The 26,948-nt window shown below is 47.9% G+C and overlaps 1 protein-coding gene across 11 annotated transcripts in view; it reads right to left on the bottom strand.

Moving 5' to 3' along the window:
* The window catches only part of Trrap (transformation/transcription domain associated protein), a 101,654-nt gene that overhangs the window by 58,443 nt on the left and 16,263 nt on the right, over window positions 1-26,948 (bottom strand). For 10 of the 11 annotated variants that reach the window (XM_074075532.1, XM_074075538.1, XM_074075537.1 and 7 more), the window contains exons 11-31: window positions 26,344-26,440; window positions 24,344-24,482; window positions 22,090-22,168; window positions 19,659-19,893; window positions 18,722-19,079; window positions 18,540-18,637; window positions 17,964-18,158; window positions 17,440-17,631; window positions 15,679-15,844; window positions 14,174-14,430; window positions 12,006-12,206; window positions 10,863-11,014; window positions 10,440-10,639; window positions 9,151-9,368; window positions 8,840-9,037; window positions 8,070-8,330; window positions 7,371-7,532; window positions 5,192-5,288; window positions 3,872-3,993; window positions 3,423-3,593; window positions 232-300 (exon numbers count right to left, since the gene is read on the bottom strand). In XM_074075532.1, the coding sequence (XP_073931633.1) occupies window positions 232-300; window positions 3,423-3,593; window positions 3,872-3,993; window positions 5,192-5,288; window positions 7,371-7,532; window positions 8,070-8,330; window positions 8,840-9,037; window positions 9,151-9,368; window positions 10,440-10,639; window positions 10,863-11,014; window positions 12,006-12,206; window positions 14,174-14,430; window positions 15,679-15,844; window positions 17,440-17,631; window positions 17,964-18,158; window positions 18,540-18,637; window positions 18,722-19,079; window positions 19,659-19,893; window positions 22,090-22,168; window positions 24,344-24,482; window positions 26,344-26,440 (3,667 nt within the window). The remainder of the gene's footprint in view (window positions 1-231; window positions 301-3,422; window positions 3,594-3,871; window positions 3,994-5,191; window positions 5,289-7,370; window positions 7,533-8,069; window positions 8,331-8,839; window positions 9,038-9,150; window positions 9,369-10,439; window positions 10,640-10,862; window positions 11,015-12,005; window positions 12,207-14,173; window positions 14,431-15,678; window positions 15,845-17,439; window positions 17,632-17,963; window positions 18,159-18,539; window positions 18,638-18,721; window positions 19,080-19,658; window positions 19,894-22,089; window positions 22,169-24,343; window positions 24,483-26,343; window positions 26,441-26,948) is intronic. The other variant, XM_074075535.1, reaches the window with a different exon arrangement.

Here is a 26,948-nt window from a genome sequence, read left to right as displayed (position 1 = left end):
TCTAGAAAATGCACTGCGTAAAGCAGGACGAGTGAAGCTGAAGAACTAACATGTCAGGGTTCCTAGAACTCTCATCAACAGAAATGGCGAGTTGGAGTGAGCAAGAGAGTTTAAAGAACCACGAAAGGGAATGTCACCATTAAGAGGAATAAAAGCAAAAGGTGGCGCTAGGACAAGGTGAGGAGCGGTCACAGGAACCGGGCGTGGAACACACTGAAGAGCGCTACTCACGTTTCCGTCGCTCCTCTGGCCCCCTTTGTGGGTGATCACCACCACCTCCATCCACTTGCGCAGATGTTGCTGTTGAAAAACACATGCTTTAGAGCCAAGCTCCCCTTGGTGGGAGCGCACCTCACTGCTCACACTGCTCCTTCGTGGGCACTCGCCATCATCCCTTTCCCTCAAATTAAAGGGGAACCATGGCGCTCCCAGTACTGACACAGCCCAGTAGTCACACAAGCCATGTGGCTAACTGGCATCTGTTCTCGTTCTGTAAACAAACGGGCTGAACCCTGGCCATGCCTACACCACAGTAGTGTGTGCCACTTTCTTCTGCACTGATTAGTTCCGCAGCTGCTACTGAGTGCTGGTAGCGCTCTGGGTACCAGGCTGGGGAGAGAGCAGAGAAGTGAGGCAGCGGACCGCAGCCCTGAGCTCAAGCTGCTCCTGACACAGCAGGGAAACACGTCACAGTGAGAGTCAGGACAGAACAGGAACAGCTTCAGGGGAGGGCTGGGTCTGAGGAAGCCCCTGTAAAGGCTGTGATGTCTAAGCTGGAAGGAGCAAGGCAGATGTGCTAAGGTGGGAGGGAAAACCACTCAGGGAAGAGCAAAGAGGAGGGACAAGGACCCTCGGGCCAGGATACAAGAGATGGCCACAGTGGCTGAGGGGACCAGGGAAGATGGCTGGGGAGATAAGCAAGGATTCCACTCAGAGGCTGTGGAAATTAGTGCTACTGGGCAGCAGTCTCATCCCAGACAAATGAGGGCAATCATTTTTGTTTGTTTTTTGCTGCACTGGGGTTTGAACTCAGGGCCTCACGCTTGCTAGGCAAGTGCTCTCTCTACCAATTGAGCTACTCCACCAGTCCCTTTTTTTTGTGTTGGGTATTTTTGACATAGGGTCTCCTGAACTATTTGCCCAGGGCTGGTTTTGAACCTCGATACTCCTAATCTCTGCTTCCTGAGTAGCTAGGATTGGAGGGTTTGAAACAATTGTTGAAGGGTCTTAACCACCAGAGAATAAACTCATGAAGCCTGCATCTTGCTAGAGTGGTGACTATGGCAAAGATGTGAATGAGGAATGGACCTCAAGGTACTGACGGTGACCAGCTATGTCACCACTTTCTGCTTTCAGATTTCCCAAAAGAAACAAATACTAATTGGTATACAAAATCATGTTTCAATAAGGAAATGTCCAAAACTACTAACTACATAGGGTGCATCACGATCAAATGTCAAGCAATTCAAACTCAAAGACGAGGCTGGACCCTTACTTCACACCACATACAAAAACTAAGTACAAGTAGATCAAAGACCTAGCCGAAGATTAAAACTGTCTGAGGAAGGGAACTTTCTAGGGTTGTTTCCATGAGTACCTACTTGACATAGGGTCTCACCTCAAGACAATGCTGAGGCCTGAGCCGCTGACCCCCAGGGCATGTCCCATGAGGGAGGACAAAAGTGACACCAGGCAGTGAGGGAGGCTGAGATGAACAACACAGCAGGCAGTGTGGGAAACCCAGTGTGGGAAACCCAGCGTGGGCCAGGCGGAGCTGTCAGCGAGGGTGTGCAAGTGGAAGCGTCTACACAAGCAGAGCCACAGCCAGGCTCTATCCACTTACACAAACACTCACTTACAGGATTTTTAACTACTCAGAAAGCCAGAGAAGGTGGGACCAAGGCTCCTGGGCACACCAACACAAAATGCATGAGGTTACTTGAGGGAAAGACCCCCTGGCCTTTGTTAGAAACTAGACTGGAGATGGTTCTCTTGGTCCTGCACCAAGCGTGCATAAGATGTTCACAGCAGGCCGAAGGGCGAGACTGGAGGCTTAAAAGCACAGAGTTCCTCAGGCAGGCAGGCAGGCAAAGGCAGCAATAGGAGATGGCTGAGACAGGGCACAGACTAGTTTTAAAGAGACGAGTGTAGCAGCTTCAGGATACTTGGGCCACACGCCAGACCTCATGGATGAAAGCATCAAGCTCCTGGCACTGATGAGAAGAGTGTGCATGTGATGCACCCTGATGAGGAAGTGGTGTGACTTTGTTTCCTTACTCATGCACGCACACCTGCATGTGTGGAGCTGAAGTCTGTACATGCTGGAACTCCCCAGCCCTGAGAGTTCCCTCCATGGAATTCTGTGGGTCCCATTACAATCTATTAAGGCACCACTTACGATTTTATTGTGGTCAGTAGCCACTGAGGTATCTGCACATATGGAGAAACCAGCATGCATGCAAGGTTATGAAAACCAAACCATGCAACTCCCATAGTCAGGAGTTGCCTATGTACGCTCCTACACAATTTCTGCCTCACTCCTGCTCACTGAGGAGAGACGGGCTGACCAAACACGAAGAAACACCTCCAGTTCTTCAGTGCTACACAGTGGAAGGCTGCTTAGGAGCACGAGTATGACAATGCACCCACATCTGCAGTGATGCACAGTGAAGCCTAAGTTAACAAATGCTTATTTACAAAACGGTTACCAGAAGCACAGTGGAGTGCAAAAGCACGCTCGCCTTCACCTGCTTACACATCAACACTGAACACAGTCAAACAGACCCTTCACTGATTGTTTCTGATAACCTAAACCCCAAAGGCTCTCTGAAGTTCTTGTTGGAGGCTATACAGGAGGTATGCTCTTCTGTTTTCTACAAGGAAGGGCAGATTGGCAGGATCTCCTCAGAGAGTAATTTGACAATGCAGTCTGAGACTAGCACACACACAGTGCCTTCTGATCTGGAAGCTCTACCGCTAGAAATCTAGGCCTCAGATAAACTCCTCTAAGATAGCAAAAGACTAGGAGTGATCTAGAGGTTTCTCTAGTTGGGGAGGGGCTGCATAAATTATGGCAACTTCAATCAATGCTATTATGAAGCCAAGTAACACAGAGCAGAAGTACTCCATGTGACCACATGAGATGACAAAGTGACGAGGTGAGGAGATGACGAGGTGACGAGGGCACACATTACTGCAATGTGGACACCCACATGTCGCTATAGGATGCCCGGCATGTTGCCAGTGCTGGCTGCCTGCAGGGAGCAGTACGGGGCAGTAGGAGGAGACAAACAGGAAGGAGACTATTTGAATACAGCTTTTCCAGCTTTTGCATTTTAAACCGAATGAATGGACTATTACTTTAAAAAGCAGTTCACATTTTCAAATGCATGATAGAACAAGTGTGAACACATTCAGCTTACCATCATCTGATCACAAAACTTATCATTGAAGGAATTTGGGAAGAGCCTGGTAACAGAAGTCAGCCGGTTCACAACATTCAAGGTCAAGCTCCGATAATCTCCCAGCATCATCAGCAAAGGTCGCATATGCGTATGAATTTGATCTACTTCTATGGTGGCACCTTCTAAAAACTATCAAAAAAGAGACATTATCAAGAAAAACAGGCAAGAGCGAAGACCTTCTGATTTATATTTGCTTCCAGCAGCAAGCGCTTGCCTTCCCTTGAGAAATGAGAGTGCTGCCACAACTTCTGGGAGCTGATGGGATGAGCCCCTGACCCCACTGCTCACTGTGAATAGCTGAGCTCCAGTACAACAGGCAGAGGCTTACCACAATTCGGGTGTGGTGATGGGCGGACAGACAGACATCCAGTGCACAGAATGAGGCATGCGCAGTCTCACACACTCACCTTCCTCATACAGGCTTCTCCGGCCTCCTGGAGCTCGCTGTTAGTAGAGTTGAGGGCTTTGAAGAGAGCGGCGATGATTTTCTCCCTGGACTGAGGGAGGTAATTGCAGGCTGCGAGCGCATCTTTCGGGAGAGAAACCAGTGCAATGCCATTATCAACCTAAGAAAGATCTGAAAATTTTTCTTCCCTCAAGGATCCCGTCAACTATGAGCCACTAATGCTCCTTCCTAGAGTCCGGCCTCAAGAAGGAAGAATGTGTGGTCTTCTAGCATCATGTCTAAGAGTAGAGGAAACGGCCTTCCTGAATCCTCCACCTCCAGACACCCCTGGCCCCAAGACATCCTCATGGGGCCAGAGCATGGCTGGCCTGGAGAAGTCACATCTCAGTTACAGAGGACATGACCTCTCGACCACCAGGGACAGGTGATTCAGGAAACAGACACACGCGGTCTGACTTTTCTACTCACATCTAATCAGGCAGCCTCTGCCTAAATTTGGGGCTCATGGTTTTACAGCTCAGAAAATGCAAATGTCCTTAACACGGGAACACACCTCAGGCCTCTATGTTGACTAAGAGAGGACATTCTAGCAGGAGTAATACTTGTGTTTTCTAATGGAAATGAGGTACATCAGAAGCACCTGAGAACAAGGATCCAACACAAGTGAGGAGCTGCCAAACAGCCCTGGCACATCCCCCTTGCTTTGGCTTGCCCTGCTTGAGACACCCCCCACACCCATTCTCACGCCTGGGTGCCATGGTTTGCCTCAGCCCCTCCCCCTCTACATCAAAGGAGACCTACACGATATTCTACTAAGTGCCTAAACACCAACAAGGCACCTATGGGCCAAGCAGAAAAGCTTACGCTGGGTATTCACACAATAGAAGTTGCTGTTTCCACATAACAGCATCAGGTAGCACTGACTGTTTGCCGGAACTCTGTGTCATTCTTGTGCTAAAACATGAAACCTGATGTTCCTACTGAAAACTTCAAGAAACCACAGGGTTCTCAGATGGTTCTGAGACTTTACAGTCTGCAACAGCTGTAGTGTGCCTTACTAGAGCCTCAATCCTGCTGAGGGCACCACATGGGTGGTAGGACAACTCTCTATAAACTACAGCATAAAATCCACTTTACTATAGAGTACAAAATCACTTACATCCTAACAACGTACACAATCTTATAACATCTCCCTGTGCAATTTGCTAAGTATAATTTCTAATGCCACAAAAAGCCAGAGAAATCAGACAAGAACAAAAGCCATGGGTCCCCTTTCCCTTTCATACACTTTGTAACTTGTTTCACTTTCACATTCACTTACTTAAAGCTGCAATCCGCAAAGGGACCAGGGACGGAAGGCTTTTGTAACAGGGAAGCTTGGTCAAAGCTGAATCCTCAGCTTCACACAAATTCAGCAACTGGCAAAGATAAAACAACGGAAGTTAGCCACTCCTCCTGGGAAGACACAGTGACCTTGCGAGTAACAGAACACAGCATTCAGCCACGCACACCGCAACACAGATTAACAACTAACAAGCTAAACTGAAATCCTGAAGAGCCACCAAAATGTGACTGGGCTTCCTTAGGCTAAAGCAAAATTCCACAAAGCTCACTAGCGAAATAAATTCCTAGACACTCTCTTACTCACTCTGACACCATGTTTTTTCTCAGAACAGGAACAGGAACCCTTTATCTAACTGCAAATCCCAGAATGGCAGGTTTGTCTTCCTCTTATTCAGAGCTGCTTCCCAATGTCTGGGCAAACCCTCAAAAATATCTGAGTGGTTGCATTTCTCCTTTTTTATTACAGAAAAGCACAATGAGGGGTTGAATGCTATTGCAAATTCAGGGGCTATGCTTCCAGATATTTCAGCACACTGGTTTCACTTATGTAGCTAATATCTAAAACGTCACGTAGGACGCTGTTACTATTTTCCCCTTCTCTTTATTTAAATCTTGGAAAACTAGTATAGATTTGCCACTTTTTTCCCTGAAAGAGTCCTACCTAGTAAAAAGATTTTAAATGGTAGAAAAGGGTGTGTAATGAAAGGGACTTCCAGCCACCCACCCCACTCCACCTCTCAGAGCAAACGGCTGTGACAAGGCCCTTGTTTGACCTTCACAACACTGCTTATACGTGAGCACACGTGTGTGCATGTGTGTAGGAGTAGGTGTGTGTGTGTTGTATTGGAACTACAATACAAGCCAGAGTTCTAAACACAGCCTTACACCAGTATCATCTGGGAAGCTTCTAGACAGTGGATTCCCAGGTCTCACCCCAAAATTACTGACTGAATCTCCAGGAGAGGACTTAGAGTCCATACGTCTCATGAGATCCTCATATCAGACGCAGCTAGCACAATGCTGGACAGCGGAAACCCATTTTCTGCCCTCAAATGCCCCAGGCTCTAGTCCTATGTTTTGTGAGCATTTCATGTGATGGTTGTATGTCTGACCCCTGAACAGCCAAGGGAAGCTGTCCTCCCACTCCCAGAAGCTCTCCATCCTTTGTCAGACTGAAAGAGCAATGGAGCCTATACAAAGGATACCACAAGGTGTTAGAAGAGCTGGATGACCCCATGGCCACACAAAACACATATGAACACAGAATTCGTGAGGAGCAGGAAGGATTTACTTCCTTAGAAGTTTTTCCTGGATTTGTTCCAATATATAATGCCTGCAGAAGCAAGATTTGTGCCCCAAAATATTCTAAATTAGGAGCGATCACTAGACTATTACCGTATTTCTAAGCATTACTACTTATAATTTGGCTGTCTCTACAGTTTAATTTCTGCCATTCACTGTCTAATATGAAATCACCTCACACCGGCGTGTGTATAGTGACAAGCATTTAGAAAATGCCATGTGCCAGGGCCCATGCTTGGGGCAAGAAAAAGACAAGTCCACAAAACAGAATGAACCCTGCCCAGACAATGCGCTGATTGGGGACCATGCTCTAAACTAAATCTTGGTTCAAGTCCAGGCTCTGCGCTAACCTGCTCTGTATAGAGAATTAGCTCCCGGGCTCAGCTAACCGAGAATCAACAGTGACTGTGCCTCGTGGGGCACAGCCAGAGCTAAGGAGGACCCATGAGACGCTCTCTATGGAGCACGGACACTGAAGTGCTTAGAAACCTCTGTGAGTGGACCGGTCTGCTGGTTGCTCGCAGACACACGGTGACTAAAGCAGAGGGGGTGAGGGCTAATCTCTGCAATCCAACTTTCAGGCCCTAAGTCAGAGCAAAGCTCCCTGTGGGACTAACTGAATTCTGCGCACTCAGGAAACAGCAAGGTTTTGCTGAGCATCTCTGGGCAGCACAACTCATCCCGACGAGACCCAGGTGCGACACCTGCTCCAAGGGCTGTGCCAGACCAGGGCTGGTTACCTGCGTCGCTGCCCGAGCCTTCTCTGAGTGCTGCCTGACCAGTCCTCACGTACAAAGACAGGCTAGCAGACAGAGTCATCACCATCCACACCGTCCGCACCACCACCCCCCTACCTCTGTGTAGAACACCTTATGCTCCACCACGTTGAGGTCCATCGTAAAGAGCCGGGGCTGCAGGGTGGTACAGAATGTGTTCCCCTCCATCAGGCCAATCTGTGCATTGGCAGGCTGGTGTCGGAGCAAATGCTTCTTAGGTGGGACCATGTCCTGGAGTACCTGGAAGAGCCAAGCGGGGTGCCACTAACCAACTGTCCCTCAACAGGCAAAGACCTCTTGCCACGGTTTTCCACAGAAACCACTTTGGAATCCCTGAGATGAGCAATTGTCACAGGTGCCTTTTAAGCAGGGACGAGAAGACACGCTTCAGGGGCTAAAGCTGGGTGGCTGGTGAACACGCAAGTCAGATACACCTAGTTCTTAAGACTCCAGAATGATCTCTTAAAACAAAACAAAACAAAACTGGCAGACAGTGGGATACACGCTCAGGAAATGAGTGCTCTACTCTCCTGACGCTAACATATTTTTTTTGGTGGTTTGAGCTCAGAGTCTTGTGCTTGTTAGCAGATACTCTACCACTTTAGCCACACACAGCCAACCTCTAGTAATTACTGATACAGCTCTAAGTATAAACATATCCCTATTTGCATACCTGCCAAACATGTACTTTACAATGCGGACGCGGAATCATGAAGAGAGTACTGCTTACAAGTCAAACATGAAGAGACAGCGTCCTGGTTGGGTAAGAAGTCTCACCTCTTTGTGGGGCTCCATTATCGCGGTCACACTTTTCCCAGTGACCTGGGCCAACACTTGCAGTGAATGCATAGCCTGCTTCCTCACGGTGGAGTTTGGAGAGGTGACTTCTCGAACCAGGTCATGGGTCACATGGTGAAAGGACTTCTCCTGTGCCGCTACAATGTCTTCGGCCCTCTCCTCATCCTTCAAAGGAGCCGCACATCTCATCAGGAGCTGCTCCAGGGTGGTCTTTGCCATGGCAACTGCCCCATTGGAGACCTGCAAGGGAAGGAGGTCTTAGAAGAGAAACACCCACCTGTACTGTGTAAATGCTGTATGTGGGCGGGGGGGGGCATGCCCTGCACACAAGAAAGGTCGCTTCATGCCATCTACTTGGCTTGTCAGCACCAAAATCACTTTCAGGTAATTCCTTTTGGAATTCAGGAAAGCAAAACCTAATGTAGAAGATGCTGGCACGAGCTAAGCAGAGGAGCCGGCAATGTCCCCACAATCCACTGGGCTCATAAAGAATAAATACCATGCCATGGAAAACTTTTGCAGTACAGGAGCATGAAGTCCCCCTTTCAGACACTCTGTCCTATAACCACTCTGCATCACGCAAACAGAAATTCAGATGCCAGAGCCAGCGTCTGGGTGTTCAGCGCTACTCCTGCATTGAAGGTGCTATAGTGGAGCCATCATCAAAGATCCGCCCCATCCCACCAAGAGCGGGATTCCAGAACTGATTGAGACTGACTGCTGTGCAAGAAGGCCTTCCTGTCCCTTACCTCCCCAGTCAGGTCCATCATGACAAAGAGCAGCGCTTTCAGGAACGTCTGCTGGTTCTGCAGCACCCACGTGAGAGGCAGCCGCTCCATAAGAAACTTGATGGACACCACGCCCCCCAGCTTGGCATACCAGGCCTGCTCGTAGCAGCACGCACACAAGCGCTCCACAATGTAGGAGAAGAGGGGCAGCTGACACGCCTGGGGAAGGACAACACACCATGCAGTATCACTGCAGTTCAACAGCATCTTCTGGAAGGATGGCCCCTAAACACAAGCATCCCACCGTGAAGGCACTCCTCAGCCCTCCTTACCCTCTCCTTCGAGCCCAGAATAATGCTCGCCACGTCAAATATCACAGCGAGGGCCACCTCCCCAATTTTGCAGAGTTCTTTCTCTTCATAGGCCATACAGATCGCTATGGCATCAATAAGAACCAAGGGGTCCATGCCTTTTGAGCCATTCTCTTCACTGTGAAACATGGCTGTGCTGGGCTGGCTCCCCACCTGGTAGCAAGGCAGCAAGAAAGGACCTGGAAGGAGAGGAGCAGGCGGGACAGCACGGAGCTCACTTCCATGAACGGCTCAAGGTGAGGAGCTCAGCAAAAGCCAGCACTGGTACTTTACACTAATGTCTGTTAACTGCAATTATTTCTAAGTTACAAGATCTACTTCACACAGGCTGTTTTTCTGAATGTTTTCTAAGATGTGCTGTACTGTTTTCTAATTTTCTCAAACAGTAACTCAGAATGTACTAGTTCAAAATGCAAACTATTATCAAGTTCGTTTTTAAAAGGGCGTAGCCTGTAAAAGCCTATTATCAAGCCCTGGACATTCCTGACATGTAAGTAACAGTGAGAAGCAATAGCACCCAGCTGTGCCAGATGGTACTGGCCACAGCAACTTGGAACTAGAGCCTCCTGAGTCCCCAGCAGCAGCCAAGATGAACCTACAGAGATTAGCTTGGCTGGAAAGACACTGCTAGCACAGAGGAAGCACTAAGAAATGATTCAAGGACTTAGCTGTGCAGCACTGACCACTGGAGCCAACAAGAGTTACAGGAGGGAAAACGATAGATGCAAAAACTGAGGACGCAATTTCAGAAACTAACACAGCAACTACTAGCAGGGTTGCGGCTTCCTCGTCTTATTACAAAAGAATCATCTGCAATGGGACAGAAATAGATCCATCGAGCCCCTGAAGCAGGTGTGCAGTGCTGCAGACAGGAGAAAAGCAGATGACTGTCGGGATGATTAGGAAGAAGTGTCACAGGAGAGTCCTGAGGAGCTGGCTGGAGAGCAGTGGGGGTGATGGCGCAGACGGCAGATGGAAAGTGGCAAGGGACCCAAAGTCACCTGTGTTACATGCAGCACATCCCAAGTGCTGGTGCAGCCACCACTTTTCAAAAGAAAAGAAAACAAAAGGCCTGAACTTTAAACTGGGTGTATTTTCAGACACTGAAATACCAATTACCGGTATTGATCTCACAAAAAACGGAAGCCAAAAGTCAGTGAAGCACTCGCCTTCTCTGCAATGGCAGTGTCATGAGCGAGTCTGCAGCCTGTGAAGGAGGGCGAGGAGCCCTGCATGTGCCCTACACTCACCACACTGCTGGGCCACCGCCACCATGGTATAGTGGCGGATCAAGCTGGCCACAAAGGGCAGAGCACTGGGCCGCAGGTCCTTGATGACAGCAGACATGAACGCCCCCGTCAGAGCCTGCTCAAACGTCTTCCGAGCCGGAGTGTCCTGCGCTTTGTAGCGGTGTGATATGATGACATTGGGTATGGTCTTCTCAGTAAAGCTAAAAGACAAATTACATTATCTCAACACCTAGCCTCCACTCAAGGATTCCATTGGGATGAACTGCCCGCTTCCCTCTTTATCTGGACAGGCCTGGGTGACATTTGTACCTTGCTCTTATCACTTTAGGCTGCCTTCTGACTTGAAGACACCTGGGGGCCCCCTTGGTCCCTAATCCCTGCAGCAAGGTGGGCCTAGTCACAGAAAATGAGGCGAGAACATACTTGGGGTGTGCGAGCAGCTGATAGAGGGCGTGCTTGCTGTCGTCCAGGCTCATCATGGCCACGAGGAAGCACCTGATCACCTCCCACGCCTGCCTCCGGTAGTAGGGCTCTGTGTTGGCGCTTTTTAGGCAGTCCAGGGCGGTTTCAATGGCCTGTGATGAAGAGGCACAGAAACTCATCTGTAGAAAGGACATGATTTTGAAAAGCTTTTGCAAGAAGACTGGCCGAAAAAGAACCTCAGTGTTTATTTTCTTTTGAAGCGCTCACGGTGGGGCGATAAGTGTTTAACATAGATTCACCAAATGAAAGCTCTGGAAAAAACAGAAGTATTATGAAATAAGGAGCTGCAAGAATCAAATTAAAAGGTAAGCCAGTTTAACAAAACAAACGATGAGAAATTACAGAAATTAAGTTGGCTCAGAAGGCCTTGTGAGGTTGTCTGCTGGGTTCAACTAGAGTCGGTGTCATCTGCTCACACTTACCAAGGTCTAAGGGGAATCATGAGCTTTCTGCAGATCAGATTTTACCTATATCTGACTTCAAACCTAAAAGATAACTGGTTTTTTTGGTAGTACTGGGGTTTGAACTCAGGGTCTTATTCTTGCTAGGCAATTACTTTAGCCCATTAGCCATGCTTCTAGCCCTGAAAGATAGCTTTCTTAAGGTTTCACTAAATTCCCTCCCTGAAAGATAAAGATATTGACACCATTTTCTCCTACAAACCTACACAGCTGTATACACACACACACATTTTTATTCCAATTCATCTCAATTAGGTTGTCCAGGAAGATTCACCTTAATGGTAAGTGCACATGCAAGAGTCAGAAAGGAGGAAGCAGGGCTATGCTTGGGTAGAGAATGTGAAGAACAAGGCCAGGAGGTGGGGGAGGGACAATGGAAATGAGAGACAAGTGGGTACTGATCAACCTGAGTCCTCACTTGCCACTGGGATCAGAACACACTAAGAGTTCAAGGGTTAGCTGCTCATCAGGAAAGACGAGCTGCTTAAAGGCTCCCGGGGCAAAGGCCCCCTCTCGCCCCCGCTGGCCCCTCACCACAGTCCTGTTCAGCACACATTACGTGCATGTGTTACGCAGGAAGAGTTTTGCTAAAGTGGAGTAGGGCGCAGTCTCAAGGCCGTACCTTCTCCATTGGCAGTTGCAGAGAGGCTTTGCAGTCCGCGAGCTCCACCGTGATGCTGGGCCCTTGCGCTTCAGTCACGGCGTGCTGCAGCCTCTGCGACTCCTTCAGCATCTTCCTGTTACTGCCGCCAAACTTCCCAAGCACACGGTAGGCCACGTGCGAGATGCTGTCAGCTGGGTTGCGCAGCGTGCGCCACAAAGCCTAAAACCAACACACCTTGGTGAGGTTCCAAGTCACCAAACACAGCACAGCACCAATTCTCCTCCCACTTCTGTTCCCGTCTTGGGGGCCATCAGCATTATTACTCTTACCTGTCCTCCTGGGGGAAATTTTATACCTTCACAGAGTAAGAAAACTACTGCATGAAGTAGTAGCTTGTGGTTACAAGTACAATAAATTTGGAATGTCCAACTTTCACATACATCTTGGAAAAATTTCACGGTCTATGCTGATGTTGTAAGCATGCTGTCTGGTAAGACACCTGCCCAGCACGCACAAAGACCTGCGTTCAAGCTCCACTCCACTACCACAAAGAAAATGTTCTTTGGTGCTTCTGTGCACAAATAGTGCAAAGCAGCAACGCACAGGGCTCAAGAGCAAGACAGTACGGTGACACTACTGGGCACAAAGTGAGGCAGGAGAAGGAAGGCAATTTACCAGAGGTCTTGTTCTAGGGTTCAAGGGCAACATCTCAGGTGTGTACCTGAGCTGTACGACATGAAAACCCACTAAGGTATGTCGCACATTCCGAATCTCCCCTTTGAGGAAGGTAAGGGGACCGTGGATGGCACCACACCTGGCACAGGACCACAGGGCCAATAAGTTCAGGTCGCCCTGCTTGTAAACAATGCACGCCTGAACACTCTGGATCCTCAGCTTTCTCACATCAATTACCCAAGTCCTCAGACCACTACAGTTCCCACCATAGGCCTGTTTTCCCAAATCGCCTCCTGCAGCTCTGTCAACGTTGAATCCAGCAACTCTCGAACTAAACATCAAATCGTGGCACAGCTCTCCCCACCAAGCAAAGTTCCACTGTATCTCACGTCCCTATAGGTTCAAAGAGACTTCTGAGTAATGTTGACAAGGTGGCCTCAAGTCCCCCAACCCCCACTCAGTCCTCAGTGTCCTCAGGGAGGGGCAGCACTGGGAACAAGTGCCCTCGCCTCTCTCACAGGGCTGGAGAACACCAACTCTGTGAGGTGGGGGTGTCTGTGCCTCCCAAAACAGGAGATGACCACAACCTCAGCTTTCTCAGGCCCTAGAGCCCACCTCTTCCCACGTGCTGCTCACACACATGAATAAGACTGAGCTTAGCCTTTCAGAATTCTGCACAGGGCTGTTCTGAAAGCAGGCTCTCGGTCAGTCCTCCGAGTGAACAGGAGGGAACGTGGACTTCAAGTCTCTGACCAAACTCCATGCCATCTTCTTCCAGCCTAGATGAGCCCAGCATCTAAATCCCAGCATAGGCAGAAGCCCCCAATAGCAACCTCAAGGCCAAGGTGCTATCTCCAATCCAGTCTGCCAGAGACCCTGTGCTCAGGAATCCCTGAGCTTCCATCATGTGCAGGTACCACAATCCCAACCTTGGGTGAAATGCCCTACCCTAACAGGCAGAGAAGGAAACCGGTGACAGCTAAAACCTCCAAGAGTTACTAACCACTCCACAAATCAGTGACAGAAAAACATGAAGGAAAACCTAAGCTATTTAAATTGGAGCTTTAATGAACAAAAGTATCTTCAAAACAGCCTCCTTTATTATCTGTTCCCTCTCCTTAGGGCAAGCTGGGATGGACAGACACCCACACCTTCTCTTCAGAGTCTGTGCCCTTGCAGTATGAAACTGAAGGTCTGTGGATAAAGGAAGGTTCTTGCTGGGAACAGCAGCCACTCAGTATCTGTAACGCCTGCCTTCACAAGCCACCGCCTTTCAGACAACAGAACACTTGTGAAAGCTCACACAAATAGAAGCAATAGTACAAAACAAGCATCCATTCACTGCTCCTGAACATCTTGTAGTACACTGGAAGACTCAAAAGCAAGTGTGAAATTACTTCATCTTGCAGAGCCAACCTAGGAGCACAGAGCCCAAGGATGAGGACTCAGCACAAAAGTGGAGATGGAGGCTCTGCCACCCCCTGCTGGTGATGAGGTGGAGGTGCACTTACTTGCATAAGCTCTGCACGCACGGGCTGAATATGGTCATACAAGAAATCGGGCTGCAGGTTGTCCACACACAACTCCAGGGTCCTCAAGCCTTGGCTGACCAGTGTCTGTGACCCATTGAGTGCAGACACCAAGGGATCCATCAACATGGGCAGATAGGGCAGGAGAGAGCTCAGCCGCACAGGAACTGTGAGACATAGCTCCACAAAGAGGTCCTTCATGTGCTGTTTGTGCAGGCCACTCTGCAGCATATTCAGGCCTGAAACGGGGTTTGACACGGTCAGAGGATGCCAAAGTAAGCTGTGCGAAATCGCTGGGCTTCCAGAGGACAGGAAGCTACCTATATTCACGATCCCTTTGTAGTGGCAATGGTAGGCTGTAATTACTGCATATTACCTTAGTTCTCAGAACACAGCATCAGAAATCATTTGATGCTATTTATGATCCAATTCACAGAGTTTGACTGGTGTGAAGTGTTCGTGTCAAGTGTGAGGTTTGTACCTTACATCTTTTCTCAGGCTTCCAGCAGATCATTGGTTGAGGCCTGCATTTTAAACCTACTTTTATTTACTACAAAACAAAGGAGCCCCTCCTTTCAGAGCCAACTTTCCTGTCTTCCCAAGCCTTATCCGGTATGCACTGAGCTCTTTTCTATTTCTACTGCCACCTTCTCACTGAGGATAGAAAACAGCTAAGACCAAGGTGAGTGACAGTGAACCCCAAGCCAGGTCCATCTGTGTAGCACAACAGGCAGCAGAGAGAGGGCCCCAACAGGAAAGCATCAGAATCAGACTCAGAGCCCAGCAGAGGCGGGTGAGGAGAGGGCAAGTTCGCAGAAGGGTTTCAGCATCCTCAGAATCAGGAGGGGAGAAGCTGCAGAACAGGGCAGGGGTGACAGGAGGTAGGATTCTAACAGAGCCTGACTATGGCTGTCTGAGGCACCTCCTGCAGAAGATTTATGGCCGTTTCACACTGGGCACACTCAACTATGCCCAGCTGCCTCCTGGGTGTGTATGTTGTAAACAGCTTCTCTGAGGAACTTGCAAAGAAAGGAATGTATGACAAAATTTGATCTCTTGATCAAAGAGCTCAACCCTCCGCATTTCCAACCTATTCCCACTCCCAAATAGTCAATGGACCTGAGGTGCTCTTTAACTACGTATCTTGAAAACACTCCAAATTACGCAGGAATTACAGCACTGTGATTACGCAAATGAGAAAGTAGCTAAGTGTCAATCAGCTTTCTAACTCGTCTGTTTCTCCTTGAACCGCTTTCTATTTGCTTAGCAAACATTACAAAACGTAACCAAGTCAGAACTAGTAAACTGAAACTTCTCAAGTGTCACTCAGAGGGCTCTCTTCAATGTCCCACTGCCTTTAAAGAGGCACACACATCCCAGCCAGCCCTGCACAATCTCAACCTTCACTGGTTCCAGAGGACAAACCCCAAGGATTACATGCGCACACAACCCACCTAACACAAGGCAACCATAGCCACTGCTCTAACCTTGCAGGAGGTTGGGGAGGAGAGGCAGGAACTCCTGATAGAGGAGATCATGGCTTCCTCCGCCAATAGAACGGAAGAGTGCACGCAGGAGCAGGAAGTAGTTGTAGGGCTCTTTGGCAGTCTGCGCCAGCTCCATGGAGCTATTCACGATCTTGTGCAGGTGAGGCTGTTGGAGAAAGGTCATTAGTGGTGCACTCAGCCGACTTGAGCTAGCACTCCTGCAAAGCAGTGACAGCAATACTGGACTTTATTCCTAAGAATCTGCAAACCCAGAACTTCCCAACCTTTACTGGGCCTGAATTTGTTTCTTTGAAAGTGTGTTGGTGCACGGATTTTTTTTTTTTTTTTTTCCTGGTACTGGAGCTTGAACTCAGGGCCGTCACCTTGAGCCACTCCACCAGCCCTTTTTTTGTGAACGGTTTTTTGAGGTAGGGTCTCAAGGAACTATTTGCCCTGGCTGGCTTTAAACCACAATTCTCCTGATCTCTGCCTCTTGAGTACCTAGGATTAGAGATGTGAGCCACTGGCAGCCGGCAGGTTCACAGATTTGACTGTGACACAGCACTCAGTCACAGTGACTCAGTTCCTCTGTCACTATACAGGAATGTGACAATGGACACATGGCACTTTGCAGGAGAACTCAAGGGTCAGCCCATTCCACAGCTCTTGTGGACATGGTCACCCCATTACTGGACAAAGCCACACAAGGTCAGAGAAGCCTGCTTCCTGTAACATTCTAAATGCAAAAAGTCACCTAAGAAACTGAAATGTCACTACCAATCAAATAAAACAAAAACAAGGACAAAAGAGCCTCAAAAGACATGGGGTTTCAGAAGACTTTGTTGAAAAATCGTGTTCACGTGGCTACTGTTTAGTTTAAAAACCAATTACCTGGGTATGGTGGGATATTTCTGTAATCCCTACCCTGGGGAGGCTGAGGCAGGAAGATCTCAAACTCACGATCAGCCTGGGCTACAATAGTGAGACCCTGAGAGAATCTAATAAAGGGGCAAACTTGGTAAGAATTACTGATTTTAAGGGAAAAACACATATTCCTGAAAGTGTGCTCATAGTGAGGTGCCACAGGGGACAGAGAAGCAGCAAGGGCTGAAGAGCGTGGGCATCACTTAGGAGGGGAGAGCTGTGTTAAGATGTGACTAATGCATGAAGACATTTTTCCCCTCACATTCTTTGTAATCACTTAATTTCTATTTTTACTTATTTATTTTTTGAACTGGAGTTTGAACTCAGAGCTTCATGCCTGCAAAGCAGGTGTACTGCTTGAGCCACACCTCTAGTGCATTTTGCTCTGGTTATTTTGGTGATGGAGTCTTCCTGGAGAAGTATTTGTTAGTGTTGGCCTCGAACTGCGATCCTCCTGATCCCAGCCTCCTAAGTAGCTAGGATTACAGGTATGAACCGCTGGTGCCCAGCTCATTTCAAATTTCGAAAAAGAATGAGTTCCCATTTTTCTTGTGTAACTCAGAAAAAGAAACTGAGTTTAGAAAAGTAGGGGTGGCAACACTAACACTTGCTTATAGTAAGAGTTCAAGTTTTCATATCAAAATGGCAAGTAAATAAATTGGTCTCTGCTTAGAAAAACATGAAATGCTTTTCAAAAACATGTGGCCCTTATCTGCCACAAATCAAAGAGCACTTTACCCATATCACACAGTCAGTTCAAAGTGAAAACAAGAATTAAGAAACACAAACAGCCAACAGCCCCTGATCAGAGATGGTCCTGAGGTGAGTGCGCGCTACCTTCAGCATCTGTTCGTTTTCAGCTGCGAAGAGGGAGACGGAGCCGAAGACCAGCTTAAACAGCTTGAGGTATAGGTTGGAGAGCTCCACGTTGGAGCCCATTTCTGGCAGGCGGTCCAGGAGATACTCCACCAGGATGGTAGCAAACAGAGCTGAGGTAGTAGGGTTTGCAAGGAAGGAATTGGCAACAATCTGTTGAGACAAGAAATGCCATCACAAAAATACTCCCTTTCTCAAAGCAGCTTTAAGACACAGTAACACGCTTTCCAGAAATACAAAACCAAATCCAATCAGACATGACAAAAATTTATTATTTGCCAAAGGGAAGCAAATCAAATACCCTATTACCTATTTCATCTGTTTCACTGTCACTGTCAAATTGGCAAGAGTCTCCAGTAACACAAGTCCAAAGCATATGGACCTGTGAAAACTTTTCAAACACTATGGCCTACTCGCACAGCCTTAGGTGCCTTGGGTCAACGTAATAGTTTTGAAGCGCGTTTGACTGCTGCCCAGTCCTGTACCTGTAGAGCGTAGTTCTTTGAGATTCTTTCCACCATGTAAGGGACGGTCGTTTGAAAGATCTCCTTAAACGTTAAGGGGTTCATCATGGTGAAGACACCCGCAAAGTGCTCCAACACCTCTTTCTCCTCCTTCATCCTAACCGTCTGGCAGTTTGCCACTCGAATGTATGTCTGTCCATTTCCTGCTATCTGGACCTAGGACAGAGAACATACCACCCCCCCCAGACATTTAAGGAGTTTGCCTCTCTGTATCCCATGCAAGATCCCATCAGTTACACACATGAAGCAGGGCACTTAAAAATTCTTTTTGCACCTTAATTTTGGACATAAAATGTAAAAAAAACCCTAAGGTATTCGGGCAAGGAAAACACTAAACAAGCCTAAGTCTTGTTTTGTTTCACTTAACCACCACCTGCCCTACAAAATGCACACATCTAAACTGAAAAACAAGGATTCTCACCAAAAGAGCAATGCTAGGTTATAGACAAAAACAAACCTCGGATATCTGCCATAGTACAGCCCCTCTGGGCCGGTCCACCCCCCGAACTCAGGGTCTGGCTCGCAGGCCTCCCTCACCTGGTAGATATCCAAGGCCTGCATGGCATACTTGACGAGTTTTATGTAAATCTGGGTCTCTTTGGGCTGTAACTGCTTGTTAGGAATGAACTGAGTTTCTGGAAAAGACAGAGCGCAGTAAGTTAGCACGGGTCAGGTGTGCTCTGTGAACACCACTCGTCTGAACAACGTGAGCGCATTACCGCCAGGCGCTTTGCACGACGTTATGCCCCACGTGATCGTCTTGACACCACAGACTAAGGTTTTCACCAAACTTCGGCAATCTGTGACCTGGAACGTCTGCTTGTCCTCCTTGTCCTTTTCTCCTTGCTTGTCAAAGGGAGGCGCAGGAGCTGGGGTCACAGGAGTGGCAGGGGGTGGGGGCGGGGGTGGGGGTGGGGCAGGGGTGGGGGCTGGGGAGGGTGCGGGGCCGGGGGCAGGGGCAGTGGGCACCCCAGGCAGGGCTGCCTCCACAGCCCCAAGTTCAGACTGAGGCCTGCACTTCTTAAAAATGGCAGAGAGCTGGTGCCGAGCGATGGTGTGGAACTTGAGAACAAAAACCTAATGGGGGGACGACAACAAAAGTCAGCAACAGTCTAAGCAGTTCCTCTGGGTGACAAACAAGAGCTGCTGTGCCACCTCTTTTCACTGTCCTCCTCACAAGAGGTGAAGGCAGGCAGCTCTGCCACTGCCATTTTACATGGGGAGGGCTGCCTCAGGAAAGCAGGTTTGACAAGCAGGGCCACACTTGACACAGAACCGCTGGACTCGTCCCCATAGGGCCCCACTACCACCCACTGGTTCAGGAAGCACCTTCCATCCCTTACCCGGGCCCCCACTTGGGGCTGCTAAGGTGTCCAGGGCTGAGTATACACTTGGAGCTGCACCCCAGAAAAGAGCTCTTCCAGTCACTCAACAGCAAACACAATGTGCCCACCAACCCCAGAGATCTGAGCAGGCAGGGCTGGGATTAGTCCTGCCTAGAAGGGGAATGGGCACAGGGCCTAATGGAAAGGGGCACCCAGGGGACATATCTCCTGGGACCAAGCACCATCAGTTTGCCAGTTAAGCCACCGTCCACATTTAGCAACGCTGGAAAAGGAGCACAGGCTGGAGACAGCCTGGGCGGGGGAAGGGTACCTCCAACATCCGCATCAGGACGTCCCTCCCATTGCCGCTCTCCTGCTCGCTCTTGGAGCGGATGCAGTCCACCAGGTTCAGCAGGAGCTTGCAGGACATGGTCTGGATGCTACTGGGCAGGGACTCATCGTCGATGTTCTTGGCAAACAGCTGGACAGCGAGGGAGAGGTCACTGAGGGGCAGGTGCTGCCGAACATGGTGCACGAGGTCAGCCAGCGTGCTGTAGGCAAGGGGCCTGCAGGCAGAGTCCTTGTCAGCAATTATTCCCTGTGGCCACTATGCTCACTGTATTTCACTCTGCACCCCTGAACATCCCAGGTCTGCTCAGGTAAGGGAGACAAGTCTGATGGCACCCCAGAGTCGCCTCCACCCCATTACTATCTCCAGCTGCATGACTAAAAGGTCGACTTTTTTTTTTTTTTTTTGGTGATGATGGGTTTGAACTCAGGGCCTTGTGCTTGCTAAGCTCTACCACTTGAGCCACAACCCCAGCCTTTTTGCTTTAGTTATTTTTCAGATAAAATCTCGCATTTTGCCAGACCAGCCTTCTCAGACTGTGACCCTCAGACTTACACCTCCTGTGTCACTGGGATCACAGGGATGAGCCATCATGCCCTGTTTGTTTGCTAAAATGGGGTTTTCCTAACCTTTTGCTCTGGTGGCCTCAAACTGCAATCCTCCTGACATGCAGCTCCCAAGTAAGTGGATCACAGGTGTGAGCCGAGCCCCTGCACACAGCTGCAAGGACCAAGTTTCAGCAGGAAGCCTCACTCTTTCTGAGCTCCAAGTCTGACTCACAGATGACATAGAGTTCCTGACAAGGCATGAGCGAACCTGAGCCACAGTAAGTTGCAGCCTCATCACTGAGTGCACGTGGGCTAATGCCCCACATGGTACGGCCACGGTACAGAACATCCCAACGCTCAGTAATGGCTCAAGGCCATTAGTTCCTCACTCACAACACTGTGGACATGTGCTAGACACTGGGCACCAGGGACATCACAGCACCCTAATAAACACAGCCCTGGCTCTCGGAAGGCTTACTTAAAGGACACAAACACACAAGCTGACAAACGCTGGGGGAAAGGTGAAAGGAGCACTTTGAGAAATACAAGTGGGGGAGCTACTTAGACAAGGAAGGTCCTTTCAGACAACACTGAAGCTGAGACCTTCAGGACACAAAGTGGCCCTAATGCAAAAACCAAACCCAGGGAAACTTCCAAAGAAACCGGGAAGACAGTGAAACTACCCAGAGTAGTCAAAGAGCTGCGGGGCCAGTGTGGCTGCAATTGGTCATGGAGGTAGAACACAAGAACTTTAGGACAACTGGGAAGAGCCAAATCACACTGAGACTTGTATACTATTGTCAAGAGTTTGGATTTTCCTAAGGATGAGAAAAAAAATTAGGGGTTTTTTAACCATGAATAACAAAATCTCATGTCCAATTTTAGGCAGGTTCAAGCCCCAGTTATAAATCTCTTACAACCAGGTGTGACTGGCTCACACCTGTAATGCCAGCTACTCAGCAGGTGGAAATGAGGAGGGTACTGGTTCAAGGTCAGTCTGAGAAAAAGTTAGCAAGACCCCCCATCTCAACAAGTAAACCATGCATGGTGGTCACCTCTATAATCCCAGCTACACAGAAGGCAGAGATAGGGGGATCATGGTCTGAGGCCAGCCAAGAAAAAACACAAGATCCTATCCAAAAGTAACTAAAGCAAAAAAGGCTGGAGGCGTGGCTCAAGCGGCAGTGTGCTGCCCAGCCAACACAAAGCCCTGAGTTCAGTCCCAGAACTGTTTAAAAAAAAATTTTTTTTTCAAAGAAGAAAGAAAAACACATTTTCTACAGTATCTTATATAAAAAGTGTACAGGATTTAAAGCACTTTGCACATCTTTATTCATTATGCCTCCCTTACTGGAAGTAAAAATGATTAATGTTAATTTTACATCATAAGGATGAAAGCTAGAATTAAGATACAAGAAAACAGCACTCACTTCCCCTTCAGAAGCAGCCCTGTGACCACAAGATTTGTTTACATCAGTCAAAAATTTAAATTTTAAAAAAGTGTAAGAAAGAGCAGAAAGAAATCCACGAAAGGTTATTAGTGTTACATAAACTCCCTGACCAGGACAAAAGGCTTCCCTCCTTTCTTTCTTCTTGGTTGACAATCAAGTATGTTTTTAACAATAATATGAATTTCAAAAAAAGCAAAAGGAAAAAAAACCTAACAATGTCAGGTTAAGTTCTACCTACAACTGAAATCACAATGAACTACTCTGATTTCTCTCTGTAAGTGAAGGCCATTCCAACAGTTGCCGCTGTTCTAAACCTGATGAGTAAGTCAAGACCCGCACTGAACTAACAGACACAAGTGCCAGGAATCACGGCCCAGGCCTGAGCCAGGCACCCACGCAGCGCTGATCTCATACCTTAGAGTTTCTCGAGCAGTGTATCCTGAGCCAATGAGGATGGACTCATCGAACAGCTTGTCCATGCAAGGAATGAACTCTAGAAAACAAACAGGCATTGTGTCTGTCACTGGCGAGAGCAAGAGTACCCAATTACCTCCTGGTGCTTTCATAGTAGCCAAGTGGAGCCCGCTACACAAGAAGGCAGAGAGGCAACCAGAAAGCTTCACGTGCTGCCTCAGCTACAGCACTGGCTCTGCACAGCCACCAAAATACCCACCCCCAAACTCAGTAAGGGTCAAGTTCAGCATCAGCAAATTAATTAAGAAGTCAAACAGCCCTGAAAGGGAAGTTCACTTCCTGAACAAGCCAACACACAGCCGGTATAACAAGTACATCTAACACCAGAGACGCAATGCATGGCTCCAGCCACCTTCCCAAGCAATGCACCAGAAGCGCTGAATGAAAGCAGCAGTAGCAGTTCCCCCGGCAGGTGGAGGAGGGCCATGTGACCGAGAGTCAGACAGAAGGGCAAGGACGCCCAGAATCAGAAGGTTGGTCGGTGAGTGGGGGGGAGTAAAAACTGCAAGCTGTAAGAAATTAAGTTTCAATCCATTGGCTTTCAGACCCTTCCATTATCCAAAATCACAATCTCCACAAATGTGCAGCTTCCTTAAACAGCTTTCTCAAACCACTGGTTCCTCAGAATTACTGCAACTGGGTTATCATTTGAAATCCTTTTTTTCCCCCCACTGGCAGTACTGGGGTTCGAACTTAGGGTCTCACACTTGCAAGGCTGGTGCTCTACCACTTGAGCTGCTCCACCTGCCCTAGGTATCATTTCAGATGTCAAAAAGGATGGTAGACCGGGCACTAGTGGCTCACACTGTAATATGGTATTAAAAATATGAAAAAGAAAAGCCAATCATTAAATTACTCCCCTCCCCAAAGGGAAGCCTCTAAAAGCTGAATGTGACAGGTCCAATGAGCTCAAACCATGGAGAACAGTAGCTTAGACGGCTGCATCTCCGTGAGCAGAAAACACCAAGCAGTATGGCTGAAGAGGCCCGCATGTACAGTGAGGAAACAGAACTCCACCTGGAGATTGTAACCACCGCAGTGCCCAAGTGGAAACCTCCTGCTCCCCCACAGTACCTCACTACACTCACAAAAGGAACACTGGTGGGGCAACATAAGAATGGCACTTAGGCATAGCTCACCCACTTCACTGGATAAGACAAAAACGGTCCTCCTAAAATCCTTCCGTTTTGGCTCTGTCCAGATGACAGCAGAGGAGCCTCACCAGGCAAGGGCAGTGGCAGTCGAGCCAGCGGGCTCTGGATGGGAACAGAGGCCGTGGGTGCCACTGAGGCATGAGCAGGTGTGTTCTCCAAGTTTGGGTGAGACTGTGCATTTCTCTTGTGCACTTGCAATGTATTCGATTGTATCTGAAGTTTTAAAAATGTATGGTTGTGTGTGTGTGTGTGTGTGTGCGCACATGTTGCTGGAGGTCAAACCAGGAAACCAGGGCCTTGACCTCTCCTCAGAAATGTCTCTTCTCTCCAGCTGTCTCCATATACATTAAAGTACAGATTGTAACGACCAACGGTACCGTGCTGTGCTGTATTACACGTGGGGAAGCAGTCAGACCATACCCTTCCTTGCCATGTTTAAAAACTGTGTAAGAAGCCCAGACCCAGTTTTATGTCCACTCTGATTTACAAGCTGATGGCAAGTAAAAAAAATTACTCTCAAAAAGTACCGGGGAAAATAACTTACCATCTCTAAGTAACTAGGATATAACTTCAATTTAAAATATATACTTCAATCTCATAATTCACAAATATGTGAAGTATTAAAAAACCATCAATCAATATTATTGATGGGGAAAGTGTCCTGATGAGATTAACAAAAAGCAAGTGTCGGCCCTGTGTGAAGAAGCAGATACTACCAGGCACTCTGACAGCATGGACAGCGAAGCTCTGGCCTCAGCCCCTTCAGAGACAGCTCGCTGTGAGCAAGCAATGGCCACTTGCAACTTCAGAGCATTTACAGTCAAAAGACACTCAGAATGCAAATTATGCTTACAGGGTTACATTACCTGGTTTGGAGCAGATAAAGGGAGAACCCTGGTGCCACACAAAAGAGAGGGGCAGGCAATCAGAGAGGGGGGACGTGCAAGGCAGAGCAAGGTCAAGAGTAAACCCAGCACAGCAATAAGAAGAAGGGCCCTGGTCTGCGAGCAGGGCATTTGAGGAAAGAAAGGTGGTCGTACGGTTTCTCAGCTCCGTGGTAAGGATGTGCTTGGCTGCGATCAGAAGCTCCTTTCTGAGGTGTGCTGTCTCTGCTGGACAGTTGGACAGGAGCTGCAGCATCCCTTTCACCATCTGCTGAGAGTACTTGGTCACCAGCTCCTGTGGGAGGAGAAGACAACAGTGACACTGCCGGGGTGTCAAGAAAAACCCCAACTCTCTTCAGCCTTTGGAAAATTCAGTAAGACTAAGCCAGACTCCAAGGACCTTAAAGTAACAGGCCTGCTAAACAAGTAAATCTCAAAAAATGTGAGGGGGGAAGGAGGAGATGGAGTCGCATTGTGAAAGGCCACACGGCAACACAGCCAACCTCACTTGCTCAGCGGGACGCAGGTGTTGCTACAGTACTTCCCACGTCAGCACTGTGAGTGCACCACTTCCTCACTGGAGAGAAAGCAATGCTGAAATGTGATTAGAAAGAAACCTCTGCACTTAGCCCCACTCCATGTACAATGTCACGACACTGTACATGCTATTGACTCAGAAGAGGACTCTCAGGAAGGGAGTTCCCAAGAAAGCTCAACCTGACTCAAACACCAACAAGTAAAAAAGTCTCAATTAGGTAAACCAAATGCTCTATTTTCTTACGACAAGCTAACAATAACTAGTTAAACACACTAAAAAAGAAGAAAGTTTACAAACATTTTCAAAAGTAGTTTTCATTCTAAAAAGTTCATCTTTTGTTTTGTTTTTGAGGGGGAGGGCTTTTCAATACAGGGTTTTACTACATAGTCCCAAACTCTCCACCATCCTGCCTCAGCCTCCCCCGTGCTGGGACTGCAGGGGCACACCACCATGCCCGGCAACATGTTTTCAATTTTATTTTCCTCAAGAAATCCTTACAAAAACAAATCATAATTCAACTACTACAGAGCAGAACTCAATTTATTCTGTACTTTAGAGCAATCAAGACTGATTATAAGAATTTTATTCAAAAATACTGCATCATGGAGACAAGATCTATTTTTCTTCAAGTTATGATTTAAATAGGCAAAGCTCACAAGTTAAAAAAAAAAAAAACTCTACAGGCTTCTCAAGCCTCTAAAAGTTCATATCACTGTTGTATCTGCTAATGGCATTTTTAAGTTTGTATCTTGCCTGAACACGTAACTTTCAGCAAGTCAATAACCAAATGTGGCCACATGATACGTATGCAATTACTTATGGGCGCTCTACTCAAAACAGACAAAACTAAAACAGACAACTAAATCTGTAAAGACAAAAGTACTTTAGTGGCTGACAAGAAGTAGAGGTTGGAAAAGAATCAAGAGTTTCTTCACAGGGATGACAGAATTCTTTTAAAATCAGATAGCAGAGATGGTACTACAAGTCTGTGAATAAGCTAAAAGCCGTCCATTTTATGATATGTAAATTATCTCACTAAAGGGAACCCAAGAGAGCATGGATCAGCACACGGCACAGCCACGTCACGAACCCCCAACGTGATCATGCCTGAATCTAAATGGAAGGACCGTGGCTTTCATCACATGAGGACACAGAAAGAAGGCAGCCACCAGCAAACCAGAAGAGTCCTCACTCAAAACTGAACCCTGCCCTTGGGCTTTCCGGCCTCCATTTTGGTTGAAATACCCAGTTTATGGTATTTTATCAAGGCGGCTGACAGCAGGACAACCACCCAACAACAAAAGCATTTCATCCTTGATGAAGTAACAAGGATGCACCTCGGTGTTCCTGCCCGTGAAAGATGCCAGACACAGCAGGCTGTGCATGCTGCACAATTCGAATCTCTACCACAATAGAAAGCATGAAAACCACAGAGCAGAAAGCATCAAGATCTGGCGCAAAGCGACTATAAATGTATGCAAAGAAATCATTTGGGGCGATGGAAATGTTCTGTATTTTGATGTGTTGATGATTACCAGCTGTCAAGTCAAACAAGTACACGCTCACAAAAGGTGAACTTTATCATAGGCAAATTAATAGCACTGTTCAATGAACTCACCTGGTAAATTCTGATGATGTAGGCTAAAAACGACAGTGTTTTAATCTGAGCAGCAATGAAGTCGGCATACAGCTCCTTGTTGTAAAGCTTGTGCTGCCTGAGTGGGAAGCGAGTAAAATCCACATTAGCTCTCACTGTTCAGGAGATGGTGAGTTTAACTCGATGCCCACACAGAAGAGAACACCACAGCAGCAGCACAAATGCTTCTACACTTTGATATACTTTCAAAAATAACACACGGGGCTGACAGGCCCACCTGTCCCAAACAGGCTGCCAAACCATTCCCCACAAAGCCAGCACTAGCCTGCTCCAGCCCAAGGAAGACAGTGTTGGGATTGGCGCACCCATCTGTTCAATGCAAGGCCTGTGCTGGGGGCCTTGGGTGCTTAGAGATCACTTTTTTTTTTTTTTTTCTTGGTACTGGGGTTTGAACTATGGGCCTATACCTTGAGCCACTCCACCAGCCCTTTTTTGTGAAGGGTTTTTTGAAGATAGGGTCTCAGGAACTATTTGCCCCAAATGGTCTCAAACCTTGATCCTCCTGATCTCTGCCTCCTGAGTAACTAGGATTATAGGCATGAGCCACTGGCGCCTGGCTAGCGATG

The sequence above is a fragment of the Castor canadensis genome, chromosome 6 (genome assembly GCF_047511655.1).
Source record: "Castor canadensis chromosome 6, mCasCan1.hap1v2, whole genome shotgun sequence".
NCBI classification, from domain to species: Eukaryota; Metazoa; Chordata; class Mammalia; order Rodentia; family Castoridae; genus Castor; species Castor canadensis.
Note: the sequence above shows the minus strand (reverse complement) of the source record. Positions and strands in the feature narration are given on the sequence as shown.